The sequence below is a fragment of the Bufo bufo genome, chromosome 2, assembly GCF_905171765.1.
Source record: "Bufo bufo chromosome 2, aBufBuf1.1, whole genome shotgun sequence".
Taxonomy (NCBI): Eukaryota; Metazoa; Chordata; class Amphibia; order Anura; family Bufonidae; genus Bufo; species Bufo bufo.
Window position 1 is genome coordinate 356,820,317 of NC_053390.1, and position 24,055 is coordinate 356,844,371.

The 24,055-nt window shown below is 44.3% G+C and overlaps 1 protein-coding gene across 1 annotated transcript in view; it reads left to right on the plus strand.

Moving 5' to 3' along the window:
* Positions 1–539: 539 nt before the first annotated feature.
* Positions 540–24,055, plus strand: part of KCNV2 (potassium voltage-gated channel modifier subfamily V member 2) — a 52,207-nt gene continuing 28,691 nt past the window's right edge. Inside the window, exons 1-3 of the mRNA XM_040419756.1 lie at positions 540–648; positions 11,764–12,026; positions 12,063–13,235. Of these exons, the coding sequence (XP_040275690.1) occupies positions 540–648; positions 11,764–12,026; positions 12,063–13,235 (1,545 nt within the window). The remainder of the gene's footprint in view (positions 649–11,763; positions 12,027–12,062; positions 13,236–24,055) is intronic.

Below are 24,055 nucleotides of genomic sequence, written 5' to 3' on the forward strand. Positions count from 1 at the left end.
TGACTCCTCTTCAAAGTCCTCCGTTGATGTGCACAGTCTTTTAGCTCGCAAGAACTGTCCAATTGGTATAGATCGCTTTTGATGTTGAGGATGGAATGAAGAGGCATGGAGAAGGGCATTGACGGCAGTGTCTTTACGATGAACTCCAGTTAGCAGGGCACCATTTGCAGATGTCTTGATGTTGATGTCCAGAAATGTCATTTGATGTTGAGATATGGTCTGTGTCAGCCTAATATTCCAATCCAATGGCTTTTAATACTTTTATGTATTGTGACCTGTGTTAAATGTGTTTTGTGACTTGTGCCAATTATGTCCTTTTGTGATTCTCAATAAAATCATGTTATTTTGTGAATACTTCAGTATTATAAGTGTTTTTGTACCTAATTGACCCATTCCTTTTGGTTGGTTTTCATGATATAGTTAGGGGTGGGTCCTGGACTTTATTTTGGGCTATATATAGGTTCCCTATAATATTTATGTCCCAGGATAATGTTGCTAATATGTGAAATACCTGATGCTGGTGGGGTCAGGGGCGAAGCATGACCACTGGCTTGCGTTATCCTACACCTGAAGCCAGTGATCATGCTGATGCTGAGGACGAGAATCGCCAGGCGCTCGGGCATGATGAAAATGGCCAGCGCATGTGTAGTGAGACGATAACAGCCGGCTGACTGCGGGATCCGGAGACTGGATCGCGCAGTAACAAGGAGCGCACCGTGCATGCGCGAGACTTGCGCGATCCCAGCCTCATGGCAGGATGTCACTCAAAGTGAAGAGAGGACGGGTAAGGGTCGGGCTTAGCTTTAGTTGAAGCAAGGAGGCCGCTGCCCCCTTGACTTCAAGCTGGCTCCAAAGATAGCGGAAATGGAGATTAAAACAGCGTTTTTATAAAATATGCAGCAACCGATGGAAAAATTAAACATGATTATGAACACACGGGGGCTACTGTAAGGTAATGATGTCAGTTTAATATGTGTTTTGGAGGTGACAGGTTCCCTTTAATGGTTCACAGAGCGTGAGTTAGCACGTTTTAATTTGTTGGCGATCATGGAACCCTCACACACATTATAGTCTATGGGTTTGTGAAAACCACAAACACAACATGGACTATTGGTAGGAGATACTGTGGAAATTAATTTTCAGCCTAGCAGTGTCCGTAGAATATGGATGACAAATGGGGAGCAAAAAACAGACACGCAGACTAAATACTGATTCTTCACGGATGAACCACTGACCATCTTGTCATGGATGTCAACACAGACACAGACATATATATGAAAGAGGCCTTAGCTGGTAATCACTGAAGAGGCCACCCACATGACTCTTAAAGGGGTTGTCTAACTTCAGCAAATAGTATTTATCATGTAGAGAAAGTTAATGCAAAGCACTTACTAATGTATTGTGATTGTCCATATTGCTTCCTTTGTCGTCTTGATTCGTTTTTCCTTTGCATCCAGGGGTTATGACAACCCTGCATACCAGCAATGGTGGCAGTGCTTGCACACTATAGGAAAACGCGCCTTTTTTTTCTATAGTGTGCAAGCACAGCCACCACTGCTGGATTGTCATAACCCCTGGAAAAGTACAGTGTATAATAGCAAAATGAATCAAGACAGCAAAGGAGGCAATATGGGCAATCATAATATATTAGTAAGTGACATGATGAATGCAATTTGTTGAAGTGAGACAACCTTTTTAAGTTCAGAACATTCCTTTGAAACTATACATCAATCTGCTCAGCTCCTCCTGCTGTATAACATGTTGCCTGCAGATTGCACTACATTTTCACAGTGACAGGTTCTCTTGTCAGTCAGTGTTTGCTTGGTTTTATGGAGCATTACAATGACAACAGGATTACCACTACTGAGATGATGTTTTACTATTGTTGGTGCTCATCAGTGCATGCACAGAAAGTTCCACTTACCGTAGATATATATTCTTAATTTTATGCTGATTTATTATACTACTCCAAAATATACGGTTCCTGTGACAACTAGATACCCGCTTTAATGTGAATACACGTGCTGAAGTGTCATTTTTGTCCTAGGTGCTATACATATATTACAGTAATTCTCTGTAACAAAGAACACCTCCCCTCATTTCAGACATGACTAGCCCAAGAAAGCAATGAAATGATGCACAGATGGGAAGGCAGATGGCATAAGAATTTCTGTCCAAAACACAGGGTGTCCATCAACAGTAGAATATATGCAGAGTAGCAGAACACTGCATAGTGTAAAGGAAAGAGTTAAAATGTGCTTTGCTTAAATATGTATATGTCTGTATTTGCTCAAAAAAGCAAAATTTAGCCAACTAAGAGAGGCCATTGGCCTAACTAACTTGGACAAAGTCCTCAAAAATGAAAAAAATACAGCCACAAAATAGGATATTTTTAAAAGCATCCTAAACTCTAATCATGAGAGGTACATACTTTATGGGAATAAAAGGCGCAAGAAAAAACCTATGTGAATAAATAGAATTGTAACGTGACCAATAAATGAAAAAAAAAAAGGAAAGTATTTAAATTACTAAAACAGGAGGGTAGCGAGGAAGCATTGAAAAACTATAAGGAAAAAAATAAAATATGTAAAAGACAAATAAAAGCAGCCAAACTAGATACAGAGAGATTCATTGCCAAGGACAGTAAAACTAACCCTAAAATGTTCTTCAATTATATAAATGGTAAGAAGTATAAATCTGAAGGTGTTGGCCCTTTACAGAGTGATGAGGTGGGAGTTGCAGACAGTGATGAGGAGAAAGCAAAGCTATTAAATATTTTTTTTCTCCACTGTATTCACTAAGGAAAATAAACTGTTAGATGAAATGCAGAATGTAAAAGTAAATTCCTCATTAAACGTGCCCTGTCTGACCAAGGAAGAAGTACAGTGGCGTCTTAAAAAGATTAAAATACACAAATTGCCGGGATCAGATGGCATACACCCCCTATCTTAAGAGAATTACGGTAAGTAATATCATAGCCAGACCCTTATTTCTGATATTTAAGGACTCTATACTGACAGGGAGTGTTCCACAGGATTGGCGCATAGCAAATGTAGTGCCAATATTCAAAAAGGGTCCAAAAGCAGAGCCCGGAAACTTTAGGCCGGAAAGTTTAACATTTGTTGTGGGTAAACTGTTTTAAGGTTTTCTAAGAGATGCTATCTTGGAGTACCTCATTGAAAATAAGCAATTAACGCCATATCAGCATGGCTTCATGAGGAATCGGTCATGTCAAACTAATTTAATCATTTTCTATGAGGAGGTAAGTTCTAGACTTGAACATGGTGAATCAATGGATGTCACATATCTTGACTTCTCCAAAGCATTTGACACTGTACCACATAAAAGGTTAGTATATAAAATGAGAATGCTCGGACTGGGGGTAATTGTCTGTATGTGGGTAAGTAACTGGCTCAGTGATAGAAAATAAAGGATTGGTATTAACGGTACACACTCAGATTGGGTCACTGTCACTAGTGGAGTACCTCAGGGGTCAGTATTGGGCCCTATTCTCTTCAATATATTTATTAATGATCTTGTAGAAGGCTTGCACAGTAAAATATCTATATATATTTTTGCAGATGACACTAAACTGTAAACTGGTAAAACACTGGGAAACACTGTCATGGAAAAGAACTTAGGAATCTTTGTGAACAGCAAACTAAGCTGTAGAAACCAGTGTCAGGCAGCTGCTGCCAAGGACAATAAGATAATGGGTTGCATCAAAAGGGGCATATGAGATGAGAACATAGTCCTACCACTTTACAAATCAATAGAACAAGGCAGACATAGCACAACTGGAGAGGTTTCAGAGAAGGGCAACTAAAGTAATAACTGGAATGGGTAGACTACAGTACCCAGAAAGATTATCAAAATTAGGTTCATTCGCTTTAGAAAAAAAGACGACTGAGAGATCTAATAACCGTGTATAAATATATCAGGGGTCAGTACACTGATCTCTCCCATAATCTATTTATTCGCAGGACTGTGACTGTAACGACGGGACATCCTATGTGTCTAGAGAAAAGAAGGTTTGTGCACAAACATAGAAGAGGATTCTTTACAGAAAGAGCAGTGAGACTATGGAACTCTCTGCCTGAGGAGGTAGTGATGGTGAGTTCACTAAAGGAGTTCAAGAGGGGCCTGGATGTATTTCTGGATTGTAATAATAGGGGTCGTTGATCCAGGGAGTTATTCTGATTGCCTGATTGGAGTCGGGAAGGAATTTTTTTTCCCCTAAAGGAAAATTGGCTTCTACCTCAAAGTTTTAGTTTTTTTTGCCTTCCTCTGGATCAACCTGGATGGACATATGTCTTTTTTCAGCCTTATAAACTACCGTATGTTACTATTAATAGGCCATATCCACAGCTACGACTAGATGATGCTAGTGTCACCCTCTTTATATAGAGAGGAAGAAACAGTCTATAGATTTGCTCAGGTCAGTTTGAGCTTAGGCTCAGTAGAGAGAAGAGCACATGTTGCTGACTCCTAAGCCAGCCTGGACCTTGATCCATCCAGAGCCGGGCCAGAACAACTACAGAAGCAATCCGGATATAGAAAAGTAGGTGTAGAGAAAGCCCAGTAGAGATAACTTGTCTAGAAGGACTTATTGACTCCATGGCACCCCTGTTCAGGAGTTGCCCCTGGTTCCTGAGCATACCAGGTGGATTCTGTGGATGTGTACTGTAGGTAAAACAACCTGTTCAAAAAAGGTGCAGATGAGTTTGCCTGCCATGACAGGACCACTCTTTGGTTGCATTGTATTGTCTAAAATATATACCGCACTGCTCATGTCAGAGTCATCTAGTGAAGGCCAGAGTAAGGAAGACTACTCTAAAGAGATATTTTGGCCTATTACCTGTGCAGCCATAAAACATCTATGGAAAGTGCATTCTGTTTAACAACTGTGATCCATTGCATATTAAAGAACTGTCCTAATCTGTTTGCATTATAAATTTTCAGTATGTTATGCTGCACAACTGCCTCCTCATTGCTTTCTGCACTAATACATTGCAAAGTGTTGGCGTCACAACAACTAAGACCCTGCCTTGTACCTCAAAACTACCAACACCAAGAGCACCTCAGGCGTCATCAGGCGGGAGAACCCCAGAACTGGAGTGTTCCCCAAAGGGAAGAAAAAATCCACCCTTCCCATTACTGCACGCCAGCCCTTGGAGCATCAGAACCATGATTACCACAACTACTACTACCACTCCCATCCAGCCACTCACTCACATACATAACCCTGTGGCATGGTTGCTGCAATATCAGACCATAGTATTTATTGCAGTGCATGAATATACTACAAAACCATACTCTATATGAACATTACACCTACAGGAGCTATTATGACATCCCATTCAAAATCCATAAGCATTAATATTGAGTTGCTCCCAGCCTTTACTTTTCTGGGAAGGCTTTCCTCAAGATTTTGGAGTATGTGTGTGGAAATTTTTACCCATTTATCCAGAATAGCATTTGTGAGGCCAGCCACTGATGTTGGACGAGAGGGCGTGGCTTGCAATCTCCATTCTAGTTCATCCCAAAGGTGTTTAATGGGGTTGAGGTCAGGGCTCTGTGTGGGGTGGAAGTTCAAAAATGACTTTATGCACTGGGGCACAGTCATGCTGGAATAGAAAACAGTCTTCCCCAAACTATTCACACAAAGTTGGATGCATACAATTGTCCAAAATGTCTTGGTATGCTGAAGCATTAGGATATCCCTTCACATGAACTAAGGGGCCTAGGCCAACCCCTGAAATACAACCCCATAGCATTATCCCTCCTCCACCAAACTTTACACCATTCCATCCAGCACTTGGCATTATGCTTGATGATGTAAGCCTTGCATGCAGCTGCTCGGCAATGGAAACCCATGTCATGAAGCTCCTGGCACACAGTTTTTGTGCTGATTTTAAAGACAGAGGAGGTTTGAAATTCTGCAGTTATTGAGTCAGCAGAACGTTGTTGACTTTTACACAGTATGCCACTTCATGGCTGAGTTACTGTGGTTTCTAAACGTTAACATTTTGCAAAATTACCACTCACAGTTGATGGTGGAATATCTAGGAGAGAAGTAATTTCAAAAACTGACTTGTTACAAGTGACATCTGTGGCAAAACCAACCTCGCCACTGGGTTTTGGAGGGGCCTGGCTGCTGGCCTCTTGCCCCAGGATTATGGGCCCTCTCATCAGCCAGGCCTCATTTGTTCACAAAGGACTTGAACTAACTTGAACTCCTGGTCTAATTCGTGCCATTTTAGGATGTTAAATGTCTGTGTATTGAAAAGGGTTGTGACATTGTATGTTTAAATGGTGATTTCTGTTCTGTTGTCCCCACATGTGTATTGGTGATTTCCCTTTGTCTTGAGAGATAATTGGATTACTCCTCGGGTGTCTCCAGGGCAGAGAGGAGGAAACCACGATGCATTGTGGGGATGTATTGTCTCTGTGTATCCTGCAGTGCTGCATATCTGTCCTGTGTCACAGTCTTCATTCTGGTCCCCTAGGGGCGTGTCCACCAGATGGGGACCTGCATAAATACGGGCGGGTAGCCCTCAATAAAGTGTTCCTGTTTTACCCTTTATCATGTTGAGGCTGATGTTTGGGTAACTGATCAACACTGGGGGATTGCTATACGCTGGGAGATTTGCTATACTCCCCTGGCTATAACTACTAGCTCTTTTAAGAGCTGTTCTTGCTCTCTGGTTTTAGGAGAGGTTCACCCACTGGAGCCTGGAGCCTTGTCGTAGGTCCAGGGTGGGTAGGAGACGGTGAGACCTCAACCAAGCTTCGGCGGTTCGTGGGGTCTGCAGTGCGTACGGTGTCAAGTGGAGTGCTTGGAGTCCTCGGAAAGCACTAGGAGCATCCATTCAACGGAGGTACCTGGTCGGGGTGCTAGGAGATCCGTTACAACATCCTATTACAATACTATGCTGGAATTCAGTGAGCTCTTTAGAGTGACCCATTCTTTCATAAAAATCTGTGTATTAAGGCTGCACGGCTATGTGCTGTATTTTATACACCTGTGGCAATGGGACTAAATTAAATACCTGAATTCAATTACTAAGATTTGTGTCCCAACACGTTTGTACATATAATAACTATCACACTATGGAAAAATCTAAATTTGCACAGCAATGATTGTTTCATAGAATATATCGAAAACTGTTACAAGCTATGGACTTACAGTATTTTTCGCCCTATAAGATGCACTTTTTTCCCCAAGAAAGTGGGGGGAAAATGGCAGTGCGTCTTATGGGGCCATTTAACACTGATACATCACCGGCCTCAATGTATCAGTGGGGAGGGAGGAGGAGCTGGGGGTTGGCAACTGATATTGGAATGGCAGCGGGGCTCGGTGCAGTCACTGTATTCTATTACACCGGGCCCCGCTCACTTTAGTATTCATATCTAACGTGTAGGCATGGGCGCTTTGCTAAAATATAGCAATTCTTTACAGCAGTAGAGAAATCCACTCATTACATCACGCCCCTGCTCCTCCCACTTTATGAATGAAGCAGGCGGAGCAGGCGCGTGACGTAGTGAGTGACGTTACACTGACGCCCGGCCTGCCTGCTATAGGAGTTTCAAGTGAGTACTACAGTGGATTTCTCTACTGCTGCAAAGAATTGCTATAGTTTAACAAAGCGCCCATGCCTACACGTTAGATATGAATACTACAGCGAGCGGGGCCCGGTGTAATAGAATACATTGACTGCACTGGGCCCCGCTGCCATTCCAATATCAGTTGCCGGCCATTCACTATTTATACAGGGACACTGTTATGGGGGGGATCTGTGGATGACACATATATAGCATAAGATGCTATATATGTGTCATCCACAGATACCCTCCATAACAGTGTCATCAACAGATTCCCACCATAACAGTGTCATCCACAGATCCCCATAACAATGCCATCCACAGATCCCCATAACAGTGCCATCCACAGATCCCCATAACAGTGTCATCCACAGATTCCCCATAACAGTGTGTCATCCACAGATCCCCCATAATAGTGTCTTCCACAGACCACCATTAGTTCAAAACCCACCAAAAGCACACCTATAAGACCTTCCGTCTTATAGGGCAAAAAATACGGTAGTTGGTAAAATATATTTGTTAGGTTACATTTTCCCTATCTTTCTGGTAGCTGAAGTGAAAAGTAGTTACAGTGTAATTACCATTCTTTTGACACCGTAAGGACACAATACTTTGTTAGATGTTGCAATACCAAATTATAAATCTACCTCATTACCCCTAGTAACGTTGTGCCATTGTTCAATTTTTCAATATTTTAATGCCCCCTCTGTGTTCAGAAAGGAACACTTGAATACTACAGCCCACATTTACTTTTTAGTTCTGGAAATCTGTATTTAAAACTGTGCCAAATTTGTCTTCCCAGTCCCCCCCAAAAAAAAAAAAACATGACAAAAGTTGACGTGGTCAAACTCTAAATGCACTGTGAGTCATGTATCAAAATCAAAGTTTAAAAAAGGTGCAATTTAATGTGCAAATTAGTGACACAAATGTATGTCTGCTCATAATACACACAGTCACACAATTTAGATTTGTAACAGATTTATTATGACGTTTGCCATTCTTAACAAATTTGGTGTAGCTCTTGCCATTTACCCAATCTGTGAAATATGAATTATTAATAAATATGGGTCGAGTCTCAGGGTAAGAGAGTTCCTGATTGCAACTGACCAGTAGGGTGCGATATTGTGGGCCCTTTAGCTGAGAGACAGATAGGTATTTTTAGGCTCTGTTCTAAAGACAGATTCCAGCCTTTGGATAAAGATAGCAGCCTTTGGATAAGTATATGTAAGTGGTCTGTAGTACCTATTACTGTTGGCCATACAAGTTGGGCATAAGTTGGGGACAGATACTTGTTGAGCTGTCTTCTTACACTTTAGAATGTAGGCAGGATGTGTATGACTAGTTTCAAGAGATCCCCTTGTGCAGATCCTTATCCCTGGAGAGCCATTGTTACATTGTCAAATCTCCAATGACACAGTAGTGCAATGTTCAGTCCTTTTGATACATTGTGGTATATGTTTAAATGCAAATTCGAAAATGTTTTTCAAGTCTTCTTTTTGCGAGGTGATTCATCTCCACTAAACGAGCAGCCAATTGTTGGGAAGGAACAGTTACTTCCCGATAATTGGTTGCTCGTCAGAATGTGGAAATCCAACTTTAGATTTTGAAAATGAAATAGGTGCAGGTTCCTAAGATCAGCTCCATCATAGGGCCTCAAACAGTTTGTCCTTCACTCTTTGCTTCAGGTGTCTATTTATACATCAAATGCTAGTACTAACAATCAAATATTTCAGAGATAATGAAAAAGATGACCAACACTGCAGCCAAGTGGTGTATACAATGCAAAAACAAAAAAAGAGCATATCCTATGAAGTGAAACAAGTAGAAAAGTGTGGTATACAGTCGCTGAAGCAAAAGTCTGATGGGAAGGACCAGAGCACAAGAGTATAGCTTATCTTTTAATGCTCCTTTACAATGATCAGGACCGTTATCGGGAAAGAGCATTCGTAGGAACACTCATTGCTGATAACTGCCCTGTGTAAACGTGCCGCAGATGTGTCCACATTGTTGATGCAGACACCAAAATGATTTTTTTCTGGGCAGTAGAACGGTCCTTTACGTTATTAAAATTCCTAGCTTTGGGCAACTTAACTATCCCAGAAAACGTATTTAAGGCACTCGTGTTGAAAGCTTCAGTTAGAGGTTGAAAACAAAAATAAAGCAGTCTTTTCTTGCTTTAAAAACATACTGGAACCCCAACTAACTCCTTTAAAAGCCAATTGGGTCTTATCAGTGTTCCTTTGGATCTATCATTAATTTAATCTGTTACAGCTAATAGGAGCAGAGTTTCTAGCTGTCTAAACCCATTTCTCTCTTTCTCTCTCTGTCTGGGCATAGTTGTTAGCAATTTCTGATGACACGTCATCATATGCATTCATTTGCCATTTACTACTCTACTATCAAACATAAACATATATATTTTTTTTTTGAATCAGATCTTTTTTATTAAACATTTTACAGTGTAAATACACATTTTAACACATTGTAAACAAGGATGACATAGAAATATACTGTCCATAAGGCTAAAAACAAAAAGGATATCAGCCTATGTGTAGTAATTAAGTACCCAACCGACCCCCCCCCCCTCCCTCCCTCCCTAACCTGCAAAGTACAAAGGCACATTTTTAAACATTTCCATTCAGACGTCGAAACGACAGCCATAAATCCCATAATTTTCCAAATTTCGCTGGGCATCCACGCTTCTGATATACCATCCGTTCATAATTCAGCATCGTGTCAACCGCGCTTAGGAATTCGCCTAGGATTGGCGGCGCTGTCTGTATCCAATGCAGAGCGATTAACTTTCTAGCAACATATAACATTCTACCTATAGCTATTTTATGTACCTGACCTGTGGCCAGTTCAGAGACATATCCTAACACACACACTTTAGGGTCAGAGGGTACTCGTACCTTGTAAACGTCCTGTATTGTCTGACGTACCAACTCCCAGTATCTCCCTAACCTCTCGCACGTCCACATCATATGCAACAAATCTGCAGAAACCACAGAGCATCTTGGACATTCATCCGTGGGCCTGAACCCTATACGGAACAAAAAAAACTGAGTTTTGTAGACTCTATGGACAATAAACAGCTGCGAGAGTTTACGTCCTTCACTCAGGGAAGAGAGAGGTATCGCCTCCAGTATATCAGACCATTGGTCATCAGTTAATTTGCCAACATCTTTTTCCCATTTACTTTTAGCCACCAGTGGATGGGACACTAGAAACTTATCAAGCAATAGCTTGTATATACAGGATATCATACCTCTCCTCGCCCCTCTAGACAAAATCTGGTGCAGTGCAGCATCTCTCCCTGCCACCTCATTCGTATCTTTAAATGTGGCGTTGTATGCATGTCTCACCTGAAGGTACTTATAAAAGTGAGTTCTAGGCAGTTCATACTTCTCCTGAAATCTGGTAAATGACATGAACTTCCGTTCCTCCAAAAGGTGGCTCAACCTCAGAATACCCTTTCTTTTCCATGCCCCAAACTCAGACAAGGAGAGGAATTCCGGCAGCACGGGGTTGTCCCACAGTGGAGTGTATTCAGTATTGCCGAAAACCCCCCTCAGGAGCTTGACCTTATTCCATACGGACTGCATCAAGTGTCCCAAATCGCCCATCGGACCACTCTTTCCAGTCCCCCTAGTCTCAAGGATCAGCAATAGGTCATTAGAGGACAAGCAATGTTTAAACAACTGACACGACATCTCACTCGACTCCAGTTCCATCCACCCCTTGAAATGTTGGCATTGCGCAGCCAGGAAGTACACCCAGGGGTTTGGCACTGCAAGGCCCCCTTCTGTTTTAGGATATTGTAACGTTTCAAGCTTAATTCTCGGTTGCCCCTTAAACATAAACATATATTAAAAATATTTTGCTTGGAAGACTCCATAATTTTGTATCAGTTGTGATAAATGGTGCAAATAAATTTGCCATCTGTCCTTAGTCTTCCTTGTGCTTCATTTTAGAGTTTATGTGAATACTGTAAGTTTGGCTGAATGGGATAATAACCTGAAAATCCCTTCTTAAGTATTTAAATCTTCTTTGTCAGCAGGACTTAAAACTGTCAGTGACACATACAGCAGATAATGCTTTGCTATTGTTCTGTTCAATGTTCATGGGATCTGCTTGCATACAACATCTACTCTGTAGCACCAAAGCTTCTTTTCCTTCTGTATGAATTGCTAACCCTTACCCTACAAGGGGCATATGATACTAGGCAAGAAATGCTACAGTATAGGCAAAGGACTAGTGCTCCATCATTGTCATTCTTCATAGAAGGATCTCGAAGGCTTCGAGGAGATGAAGACAGATTTAGATTCAGTAGAGACTCCTTCAGCTATCAGTTGAATTCTGAGAGCAATTATGTTTACTACATTGAAGATGAAGATGATGATTTAGAGGAAATAAAATGGGCAGAAAAAGAAGAGAAACGATTGGATGGATGGAAGAGGCAATTCATTTCAACACATGACCGTGGATTCTCTGAAGATGAAGACACACGCCTGCTTTCACCTTCTTTTTTCAGAAAGTCTCAGAACAGTTTGCTGCATATCAATGTTGGTGGTACAAGTTATTATATATCCTACATGGTAGCAGCTAGTTATCCTAAGACTCGCATAGGTCGCTTGGCTACATATACTGACCGACAGCGCAAACTAGACCTATGTGATGATTACAATCCAATTGAAGACGTCTATTTCTTTGATCGTGATCCAGCTATATTCCATCATATCTATAATTTTTATCGCACTGGTGTGTTATCAGTAAGAAATGAGTTGTGCCCCCGCAGCTTCCTAGAGGAAATTAATTATTGGGGAGTAAGAATAAAGCACACTCCCCGCTGCTGTCGTATATCATTTGAAGAAAGGCAGGATGAGCTGAATGAGCAGCTAAAGATCCAAAGAGAGCTCAAAGCTGAAATGGAAACCGAGGAGGATGAAGAGCTTTTCAGAGGCATGCTTTATGGACCTTTGAGACGCAGTATTTGGAACTTGATGGAGAAACCCTTCTCTTCTATTACAGCTAAGGCCATGGCAGTGGCATCTAGCTTTTTTGTTCTTATTTCTGTTGTGGCAATGACCCTTAATACAGTTGAAGATCTGCAATACAAAAATTCAGTTGGGATTGCGAATGGTAGACCTTACTTGGAGCATGTGGAAACCTTGTGCATAGCGTTCTTTACACTGGAGTATTTGCTTCGTATTATCTCAACACCAGATATACAGCATTTTGTGCGCAGTGTTCTTAATGCCGTAGACTTGATAGCAATACTGCCACTGTATTTGCAATTAATCATTGAGAACCTTTCAGAGGAAGATGATAATGGTCAAAAGTCCAGTCATGAACAAGAGATAGAGGCTGTGGGACGAGTTGGAAAACTTGGACAAGTCCTTAGGATAATGAGACTGATGCGCATTTTCCGCATCCTTAAGTTGGCACGTCATTCCACAGGGCTTAGAGCTTTTGGATTTACCCTTCGTCAATGCTACCAACAAGTGGGATGTCTACTACTCTTTATTGCCATGGGTGTTTTTTCATTTTCTGCCATGGTTTATACTGTTGAACATGATGTCTCGGGCACTAACTTCACCAGTATTCCTCATGCCTGGTGGTGGGCAGCAGTAAGTGTTGCACTTTAGGTTACACGTTATTTTTTAGAAATTGAAGAATTGAAATAGTTTAAAAGATTTTTTTTTCTTACCACAGTTTTTACAGAGATTGGGGTAATTACTTAGCAAAATATGGGGAAAAAACTGGCTTACATACCCTTGCACCACATTTATTTACTGTTTTAGACATATTTTTGCCCTGTCTGACGAGGGGCTTGTCTTGCCATAAAATGGAGCATGACCTGCCAGAACGAGGCATGGCTAAACATGTGACAATTACATCAAAATTCTGGTCCAAAGTACAGCCTAATAGATGTTACAAACTTAAGACTAGACAGCATAAACCACTGTGATAAATTTGTCCATTTTTAGACTGTCTAGTATAAATTTCCACTGTCTAAATATCAAGCGGGATTAGTACATCTCCCCCCTTGACTGGTGGGATCACTAATCCCTGTGCTGTGTATTACGCTATAAAGACTTTCAGTGCCTCATTAACTTATTCGTTTTAGATAGATAATTCATTGCAAAAAAAAAAATATCTTAATTTGACTAGCTAGATAAATTAACTTAAGATTTTCTGAATTTTACATTTAAGGCTTTGTCTTGTGTTTTACATATAGAAGCAACTACACCAATTATTGCGTTTTGCCAGGAAAATTTGCAACCAGCCAGAAATGTAGTATTGAACTCTAGTTTAAATTAGGAGTCCTTAGAGGGTGATCCATAGCTGGTTGTTACCTTTATGAGACAACCACTTAAACTGAATATTTCAATATGAGTTAAAGGGCTGTCTCACTTCAGCAAATGGCATTTTTTATGTAGAGGAAGTTAATGCACGCCACTTACTAATGTATTTTTATTATCCATATTTCTTCCTTTGCTGGGTGAATAAATTTTTCCATCACATTATACACTACTCGTTTCCATGGTTACGACCACCCTGCAACCCATAAGTGGTGGTCGTGCTTGCACACTATATGAAAAAGCACTAGCTTATGTGTGCTATCACAGTCCCAGCTACCAGAGAGACCATATCTTTTTTATATAGTAGTTTTTCTATAGTATGCAAGCACGACTACCAGTAATGGGGCTGATCTGCACCTAGGCCATATGACCAATGAACGTGTCGTCACATAGCCTAGGCTAAGCTGCGGTGCCTTCTCAAACAGCTGAATGGCGGGGGTCCCAACTAGCCATAGGATAGTTCATCAGTATAAAAGTTTTGGAAAACCCCTTTAAGGTAAAGAAATACTGTAATAAGTCAGACTGCAAGCAATCACTATGACTAGAGATGAGTGAATCGAATCCCACAAAGTGGAATTCGATCTGAATTTCAGGATAAATTCGAAGCCGAATTTCCTCATTCTTCGAATCAAATTAACCTGAAATAGTATAAAAAACTAAAAAATTAATTCTTAACTCCTCCATTTGCTCACGATGGGCCGCCAGCTGCAATCTTGATTGGAGATCTTGGCCGAAATCCCGTGCGTGGTGATGTATGACATCACCACGTTGGCCGACATGATGATGTACGCGATATTTCGCGCCAGATCTACAAGCAATATGACGCCGGCCCTTCGCAAGCAAATGGAAACGTTAAGTATGATTTAATATAATTTTTTATGTTAATTTCACACAGTTTTTACACTTAAACCATGTATGAACGTGGCATCTGGGGGGTACAATGACTAGGGGCGGCACTATCGCAGCTCCCTGTCATTGCACCCACTACTTACAAAAAAAGTAATTAGTCACAAAGCAAATTTTTTTGTCAAATTCGGCGAATCAGCCAAATCGAACTTTTGAAAAATTCGCTCATCTCTAACTATGACTTTTCATGCATGGAAACAACTTATATTGTGGTTGCTAGTAGTCTGCCTTGCTCATGTATTCCTTACTCCCTCATTTACACGTCTGTATTTTAAAAAAAATCTGAATAAATATGTGTGTAAGCTTTTAGAAATCATTATAAGTTTTCCATAATCTTAAATTTATATCTCTGATAGTCTATTTATTTATGTTTTATATACTTCATTTTGTAACAAAGAAATAATTTGGATGGAACCATTCTCACATTTTTGCTCCTTTGCTACACCTTAGGACATGACCCAATATTACATTATTATTTGATGAAGTTAGGCACAAGTTTAGCAGTATGACAGCATTTCATTCAGTTGCCAGTACTTTTCAAGCTGAAAGCAGGGACCCCATAGGCTTGATGGCACCCTGTGCAAAATTTTCTTTTGGTGTCCCTTCCCATCATCAAAAAATTCTACCTGTTGGGTTACCAAAATTATTGCAGTAACATCAAATAAATAGACCCCACCTGATTATTACAAGCAGCAATGAGCAGAAAGAGGGAGTCCCCTTCTTCTGTCAACTTCTTTAGATGCCGCTATTGACAAACAGGATCAGCTGTTTCTTTGATTCCACCTGTTACATCAGGGAAACCTGCTGTCAATTGATCCATGGTGTATATTTACATGAGAGCAACAAATAAAACTGCTATATTGTGACTGAATAATACCGCCATACAGAGATTAAATAACAGTGCCATAAAGTGACCAAATCATACTGTCATACACTGAATGAATAACACTACCATACAGGGACTGAATAACAACCATACAGTTATTGAAAAATATAGAAAGAAATATTCCAGCTCACCTATCTGGTCTTTTGTATGGTCCCGGCTCCAGAGGCCCTGGGGGAGTGTTCCCGTGGCAGGCAGTAAAAAGTTAAGGAAGGATCCCGGAGACAGATATAATCCTCTTTCAGCTCTTCTTTATTAGTTATAAGCAGTAGACAGACATAACCATCAGATACACGGCAGGATTGACGCGTTTCGGGTGAGTACCCTTAGTCGTTCAAGTTATTGAAAAATACCTCCATAGAGTGAATGATTAACACTGTTGTATACTAAAACAGTTATGGTGACTGACTATATCACCAATATTACTATAATAACTAATTATTACCAGCATACAGTGCCTTAAAGGGAATCTGTCACCAGTGTTTTGATATCCTACATAAATGCAACATAAGCTGGTGACAGACACCCAGAACAAAATGATTAGTCACTTACTTGTATTGACTTGTATTGTATTCTTAAAATCACTACTGAGCAAGCCAAGTGCTGGAATTTGCTCAAGACAGTGAACAAACTTGGAAGTCCCAATATACAGTTGTGGCCAAAAGTTTTGAGAATGACAAAAATATTAGTTTTCACAAAGTTTGCTGCTAAACTGCTTTTAGATCTTTGTTTCAGTTGTTTCTGTGATGTAGTGAAATATAATTACACGCACTTCATACGTTTCAAAGGCTTTTATCGACAATTACATGACATTTATGCAAAGAGTCAGTAGTTGCAGTGTTGGCCCTTCTTTTTCAGGACCTCTGCAATTCGACTGGGCATGCTCTCAATCAACTTCTGGGCCAATTCCTGACTGATAGCAACCCATTCTTTCATAATCACTTCTTGGAGTTTGTCAGAATTAGTGGGTTTTTGTTTGTCCACCCGCCTCTTGAGGATTGACCACAAGTTCTCAATGGGATTAAGATCTGGGGAGTTTCCAGGCCATGGACCCAAAATGTCAATGTTTTGGTCCCCGAGCCACTTAGTTATCACTTTTGCTTTATGGCACGGTGCTCCATTGTGCTGGAAAATGCATTGTTCTTCACCAAACTGTTGTTGGATTGTTGGAAGAAGTTGCTGTTGGAGGGTGTTTTGGTACCATTCTTTATTCATGGCTGTGTTTTTGGGCAAAATTGTGAGTGAGCCCACTCCCTTGGATGAGAAGCAACCCCACACATGAATGGTCTCAGGATGCTTTACTATTGGCATGACACAGGACTGATGGTAGCGCTCACCTTTTCTTCTCCAGACAAGCCTTTTTCCAGATGCCCCAAACATCAGAGAATATGACTTTGCCCCAGTCCTCAGCAGTACATTCACCATACTTTCTGCAGAAGATCAATCTGTCCCTGATGTTTTTTTTGGAGAGAAGTGGCTTCTTTGCTGCCCTTCTTGACACCAGGCCATCTTCCAAAAGTCTTCGCCTCACTGTGCGTGCAGATGCGCTCACACCTGCCTGCTGCCATTCCTGAGCAAGCTCTGCACTGGTGGCACTCCGATCCCGCAGCTGAATCCTCTTTAGGAGACGATCCTGGTGCTTGCTGGACTTTCTTGGACGCCCTGAAGCCTTCTTAACAAGAATTGAACCTTTTTCCTTGAAGTTCTTAATGATCCTATAAATTGTTGATTGAGGTGCAATCTTAGTAGCCACAATATCCTTGCCTCTGGAGTTCAGTGATAAGGGGTAGATTGCTGTAGAGGCCACTATTAAGGGACTCCACAACACCCCACCTTCTCCCCTAACAAAGACCTCCACAGAAGCTCGCCCCCTTAACAGTGACCCTCCACAGTGATCTACCCCTTAACAGTGCCCTCCACAGCACCCTGCCCTCTTAACTGTGACCTCCACAGCAGCCTACCCCCTTAACAGTAAACCCCTCACAAAACACGACCCTTTAACAGTGACCTCCACAGCCCCCCACCACCTTAAAATGTGACCTCCACAGCAGCCCACCCCATTAACTTTGACCTTCACAGCAGCCCGATCCTTTAACAGTGACCTCCACAACACACCACCCACCCCCTAACAAAGACCTCAAACCTAACAAAGACATCAGGGCATTATTGTCTGTAATTGATAGTATATAAAACCCCTCAGAATTAGTATACAGTTAAGGTCATGTGAGTTACATCAGCCGCTACAACAACGTTGGCTAAGCGTCGCAATCGAAATCATATTAACTTACACATAATCTGTCTTATACTAAGAATGTCCTTCGTTGCCTATAGTAACCAATCAGCGCTCATATTGAAAGCGACGGAATGAGGCGCAGCTATAATGGAGTGCGGATTGACTTAGGGGGAAGACCGTAGGACAGTAAAGGGTTAATGTTTGCTGGGGTAGGGGTTGGTCTAAGGGAGGAAGGGGAGGACGTGCAGTTTGGCGGGCAGTATATGTAGGTTGGAGGAGGGGCGTCAGTCAGTGGCTAGTATAGTGGAAGTGCGTTTAGCAGTGTCAAGATGTCGTCGCTGGAAGATTTACTGGAGGCGGTTAGGGCGGCTGTACAGGTACATGGTGCGGCCCGTTTACAAGAAACCATGCAGTCGGTCCTGAACCCCCCTTCTGCGATTGTTGAGGCGGTGCGTCCCGGCCAGGCTAGGCGCTCTGTTCCCCCTGAACGCCTGAGCCCCGAGTCAACTCCGAGATTGCGTCGGCGAATGCGGAGCCCTATCAGGAACCCTCCGCTGCAGCCTGCGATGCCTGTGCCTGACTCGGCTCGCAGACGCAGCGGGAGGACGGCGACGAGTGCTGGCAGGCCGGCGAGAGAGGGACGATCTGGTGCGGGTCCCGTCTCCCGGCCTATGAGAGGAAGAAGGCAGGCGCGCGCGGCTGTCTCCCCGCGGGAGGCTTTGCGGGAGGAACGAGTCGGGACTGTCTTACCTGCGGGCGGCGGCGGTGTTGCTGCGGCCGGGTCGCTTCACGGCTTGGGCCTCCTGGACGACGGTGGGAGAACTTTGCCTGCGTCGCGGTCAGTCTCTTCTGACCGGCGACGTCATCATGGTGGGCCTGAGGCGCGGAGCGATGGTGCGGGAAGGAGAAGTGCGTCGCGACCCCTGGTGGTGGGTCGGCGACATGGCGCCTTATCAGGAGCTGGGGTGGTGGATGAGCCCCATGAACTGCTGCATGAGACCACGGCTCACAGTGCCGGTGCTGTGGAGCCTGCTCTACTGGGAGTCGCCGGGAGGAGAGGTGTGCGGCCAGGTGTGAGGGCCTCTGCTTCACAAGGGGCTGCGGATGTTAGCCCTATGCAACCGGAGTCGGAAGAGGAGTTGTTGCAGCTGGAGGAGGGCGAAGTTGATCCAGGAGAAGAGTCTGCGGCTGGCGGTATGGACGACGCTGTGCCATCTGGAAGTGACGTCTCGTTTGTGATACCAGAAGGGAGGTCTGCGGCTGCCAGCAACATCGTCCGGGGACGGCCAGGTGAGAGAACGGCGTGTCAAATGCCTGTTGGGGGGGTTGTGAATTCAGTGTTACATAGTGGGGGGGGTTCTGAGGCTTTGGTGAGGGATGTATTGTCGGGTATACTCGCTTTGCTATCACGGTTGGGCCCGGGTACTGTGGGGAATCCGGCGGCTGTGTGGTCTCCTGCTACGGATTTGGCGCTGGTTCCAGGGGCAGCGCAGGGTTTACTGAGAGAGAGTGGGGGTGTGGCGGCTGGTGGACAGGCCTGTGGTTCTGGGCAGGGAGCTGGGGAAAAAGGTGATGTGGTGGACGGTGTTAGGTTGGCGGATTCAGCGAAGGGTGAGATTTACGTATGTTTTGAGGGGCCGCTGGGGGCTCATTTGAAGCAGGAGGTCAGGGAGAAGATATGGAAGGATGAATATGTGGAGATCTTCTCGGTGCTCCCTTTGGAAAAATTTAATTTGGATAGGGGTAAGCTGGATGAAAGTAAGAAGGAGGAGGAATAAAGGAGGAGGTTTAGGTTGATTCCGCGCACTTTTCAGAATTGGTTGCAGGCCTTTGCAATTTTTGCCAGCGTCATTGGGGAGAAGACGCCAGAGCACTGCTCGGCTCTTTTCTGTTATATGGATGCTATTGGGGAGGCTCATCGGACGTATGGGGGTGTGGCTTGGCTAAGGTACGATGAGCAGTTCCGGCAGCGGAAGGCGGTCAGGCCTAGCATTCGTTGGGACCATAAGGATATTGGTCTGTGGATGCGGTTGATGGCGGCACCTCGAGTTGGGGGGTCTCAGCCCTTTCATGGAGCGGCCGGGGGTGCCTCGGCTGCAGAGTCTCAGGTTGGGGGCAGAAAGGGTTATTGCTGGCAATTCAACGAAGGACATTGCCGGTTCTTGTCCGACTGCAGGTTTAAGCATGAGTGCTCCGGTTGCGGAGGTTCCCATAGCCTGTCTCGGTGCTTCCGGAGGGGGAAGGGTAAAGGATCCGAGGTTATGCAAAAGAGGGGGGACACCGGTGAGGGTGGAAGAGATGGAGCCGTATTTAAGGATGTACCCAAATAGGGAGGCGGCTCGGTTGTTGTTGGAGGGGTTTAACGTGGGGTTTGTTATCCCGTGTAGTTTGGTTGGGAAGCGGGTTGCTTCCCGGAATTTGACTTCAGCTTTGCGCTACCCTGATGTGGTGAGGGATAAAATTGTGAAGGAGGTTGCGGCTGGCAGAGTTGTAGGCCCCTTTTCAGAGTGTCCTTTGCCGGATTTATGGGTATCTCCATTGGGTTTGGTTCCTAAGAAGGAGCCCAATAAGTTCAGGCTCATTCATCATTTGTCCTATCCGCTTGGTGGGTCTGTGAATGATGGGATAGCGGATGAGTTATGCTCGGTGTCATACACGTCTTTTGATGAGGCAGTGCGTTTGGTACGGCGTTTCGGGCAGGGCGCCCTGCTGGCTAAGACTGATATTGAGGCTGCGTTTCGATTGTTGCCCATTCACCCTGACAGTTTGCATTTGCTTGGTTTTCAGTGGGAGGGTTGTTTTTATGTTGATTGTTGTTTGCCTATGGGGTGTGCGATCTCGTGCTCCTTGTTTGAGTCGTTTAGTTGTTTTTTAGAATGGGTGGTGAAACAGGAGGCGGGGTGGAGCTCAGTCTTGCACTACCTGGATGATTTTTTGTTTCTTGGTCCTGCTGGGTCTAGGGTGTGCGCGGTTTTGCTGCATACGATGGAAAGGGTTGCGGCGCGTTTTGGAATCCCGTTGGCGGCGGATAAGACGGAAGGCCCGGCCACGGTCATTAAGTTCTTAGGTATTGAGATTGACAGTTTGGCTATGGAGTGTCGTTTGCCCGAGGATAAGGTGCTTGATCTCTTGCAGGAGGTTGTGTTTTTAAGGAAGGCTAGGTAGGTGCAACTTAAGCGGGTTCAATCGGTTTTGGGAAAATTGAATTTTGCTTGTCGCATCTTGCCAATGGGGCGGGTTTTTTGCCGTCGCTTGGCTTTAGCGACTGCTGGCATTACTCCGCCTTTTCATTATTTACGGTTGCCGGGGGCTGTGAAGGATGATTTGGTGGTGTGGGAGAGTTTTTTGTTGGATTATAAAGGTAGGTCGGTGTGGATGGAAGCGGTGGTTAGTAATGTGGACTTGGAGTTGTTTTCGGATGCGTCTGGTTCATGTGGATATGGTGTTTTTTGTAGGGGTCAATGGAGTGCAGGGGGTTGGCCGGCTGAATGGAGGCAGGCTGGTTTCCTTTCGAACTTGGTGTTGTTGGAACTTTTTCCTATTGTTTTGGCCACTGAGTTGTGGGGGGACTGGCTTAGGAATCGGCGGGTGCGTTTTTACTGCGATAACATGGGAGTTGTTCAAGCAATTAACAGTCAGTCGGCTAATTCACCGCCTGTGTTGAATTTGCTGAGGTACTTGGTGCTGAGGGGTTTGCGATTGAATGCTTGTTTTGTTGCGGAGCATGTCCCGGGAGTGGATAACTCATTGGCCGATTCCCTTTCTCGTTTTCAGTGGGAGCGTTTCCGCGGCTTGGCGCTGGGTGCCGAAATTCGGGGGTTGCCCTGTCCTCAGTGGCTCTGGAGCGTGGCCTTGGGGTGTCAGCGGGCCTGATTAGGCGGTCACTTAGTAACGGTACGTGGGCTGCTTACTCTTCTGTGTGGTCTTTGTGGGAGGAATTGATTGAGCAAGTGGGGGGGTTGTAGCTCGCTGGAGGATTTTCGAACGTTATTGGTCTTTTGGTTAGGAACGTTTTATGCTGCAGGTTTATCTTTTTCAGTGGCGTCAAAGAGGTTAGCGGCTGTCGCCTTTTGGTTGCGGTTGCGAGGCATGGCCGATGTGTCTAAGTGTTTTATGGTACAGCAGGCGTTGAAGGGTTACCGCCGTTGCGGGGTACGGAGGGACAATCGCAGGCCGGTTTCATTTGCGGTGTTGCAGAAGTTATGGGCAGAGGCGGGATCGGTGTGTATGTCGGTATTTGAAGTGTGTTTGTTTAGGGCGGCTTTTTCTCTGGCATTTTTTGGAGCATTTCGCATCTCAGAGTTGGTGGCAGCGAGTCGCACGAGCACTGGGGGGTTGTTATGGGAAGATGTTGGTTTGGTGGATGGTGTTTTGCGGTGTTGCATTCGCAGGTCGAAGACGGACCAGGAGGGTAAAGGGGTTGTTTTATGGTTGCGGCCGTTGGGAGGGTCTGTGCTTTGTCCTGTGCGTTGTGTGGAGGATTTCTTGGAAGTGCGGCCGAGTGGGAAGGGGACGTTGTTGATTCATCAGGATGGGTCGCGGTTGTCTCGTTTCCAATTTGTCGCTGTTTTCAGGAAGTGCTTGTTGGCTGCTGGTTTGCCCGCTATGGAATACGCATCCCACTCTTTTCGGATAGGGGCCGCGACCGAGGCGGCCAGGTGGGGCCTAGGGGAGGAGGTTATTCGGCGTACAGGACGCTGGGAGTCGGATTGTTTTCGGTCATATATCCGGCCCCATTTGCTGTGAATGGCTGGTTAAGGGCTTTGAATGGGTGGGATGTTGCTAAAGTATCTGACAATTTTGGATGTGGTTTTTTAATTGTGTTTGTTTTGTTGCAGGGTCGGCGCCTTGTTTGGCTTGGATATTCGGGCACTCGTATGTTCATTGGGAGGCCTTGCGTGCGGACGTCAGGCGGAACGGACGCCAGTTGGGTTTTTTGGCGGAAGACATGCAGATTAGGTGGATTGGTTTGCGGGGGCTTCTTTGGGGGAGAGTTTTGCCGGAGATTTATTTGAATGTTCAGTTGGATCGTCCGCCGGACGTGTTGGTTCTTCATGTCGGTGGAAATGATTTGGGGGTCCGTCGGTCCCGGGATGTGATCGGGGATATTAAGCTGGATGTGTTGCGTTTGCTGGCGGATTTTCCTGAAATTTTGCTGGTTTGGTCGGAGGTGGTGGCGAGAAGTAGTTGGAGGTTTGCCAGGTCTGTGGAGCGGATTAACAAGGCGCGGGCGAAATTGAATAAGGAGGTGGGGCGCTTTGTTCGCAGGCAAGGTGGGATAGTGGTGCGCCATCGGGAATTGGAGGCGGCGTCGCCTCAGTTCTTGAGAGCTGATGGAGTGCACCTTAATGATGTTGGTATCGACATGTGGGCTTTGAGCATTCAGGAGGGTTTGGAGACGGCCCTGAGGGTTTGGCGGGACACCCACAGGTGAGGTGTCACCGGTGGTCTTCTCGTGGCTGATTGTTATGGGATCCTGGGGGAGCGATTCAATGGTTAAGAGATGCGGGACATGTTGGAGCCTGCATCTCATGTGGTTTCTGAATGCCGAGGATGGGGGCTCCTGTTTGGGCTAAAAGGCCTACAGGAGGAGATACTTGGTTACTTCAAGCAGTTGGTGCTCTTGGGTCGGTGAGTGCGGCCGAGGGTAAGCTTGAAGTACAAGGTGAGACGGTTAAGGAAGATGGCGCTGGTTTGGGTTGCCTTCCAGGATCCTTTGTTACTGTGCAGTGGGTCATAACGTTGAAGGTTGTGTTAATGTGTCGGTTGTTATTATTATTGTTATTATTTATTATTATTATATGTGGATAATAAAGTTCGGCCATCACGGTCAATTTCTCCAAAACAAGACGGTGTCGGTGTGATTTATTGAAGGGGAAGGTTAGTGGTACAGACGGAGGAGATTTATTAAGTCATGAAAGCGACGGAATGAGGCGCAGCTATAATGGAGTGCGGATTGACTTAGGGGGAAGACCGTAGGACAGTAAAGGGTTAATGTTTGCTGGGGTAGGGGTTGGTCTAAGGGAGGAAGGGGAGGACGTGCAGTTTGGCGGGCAGTATATG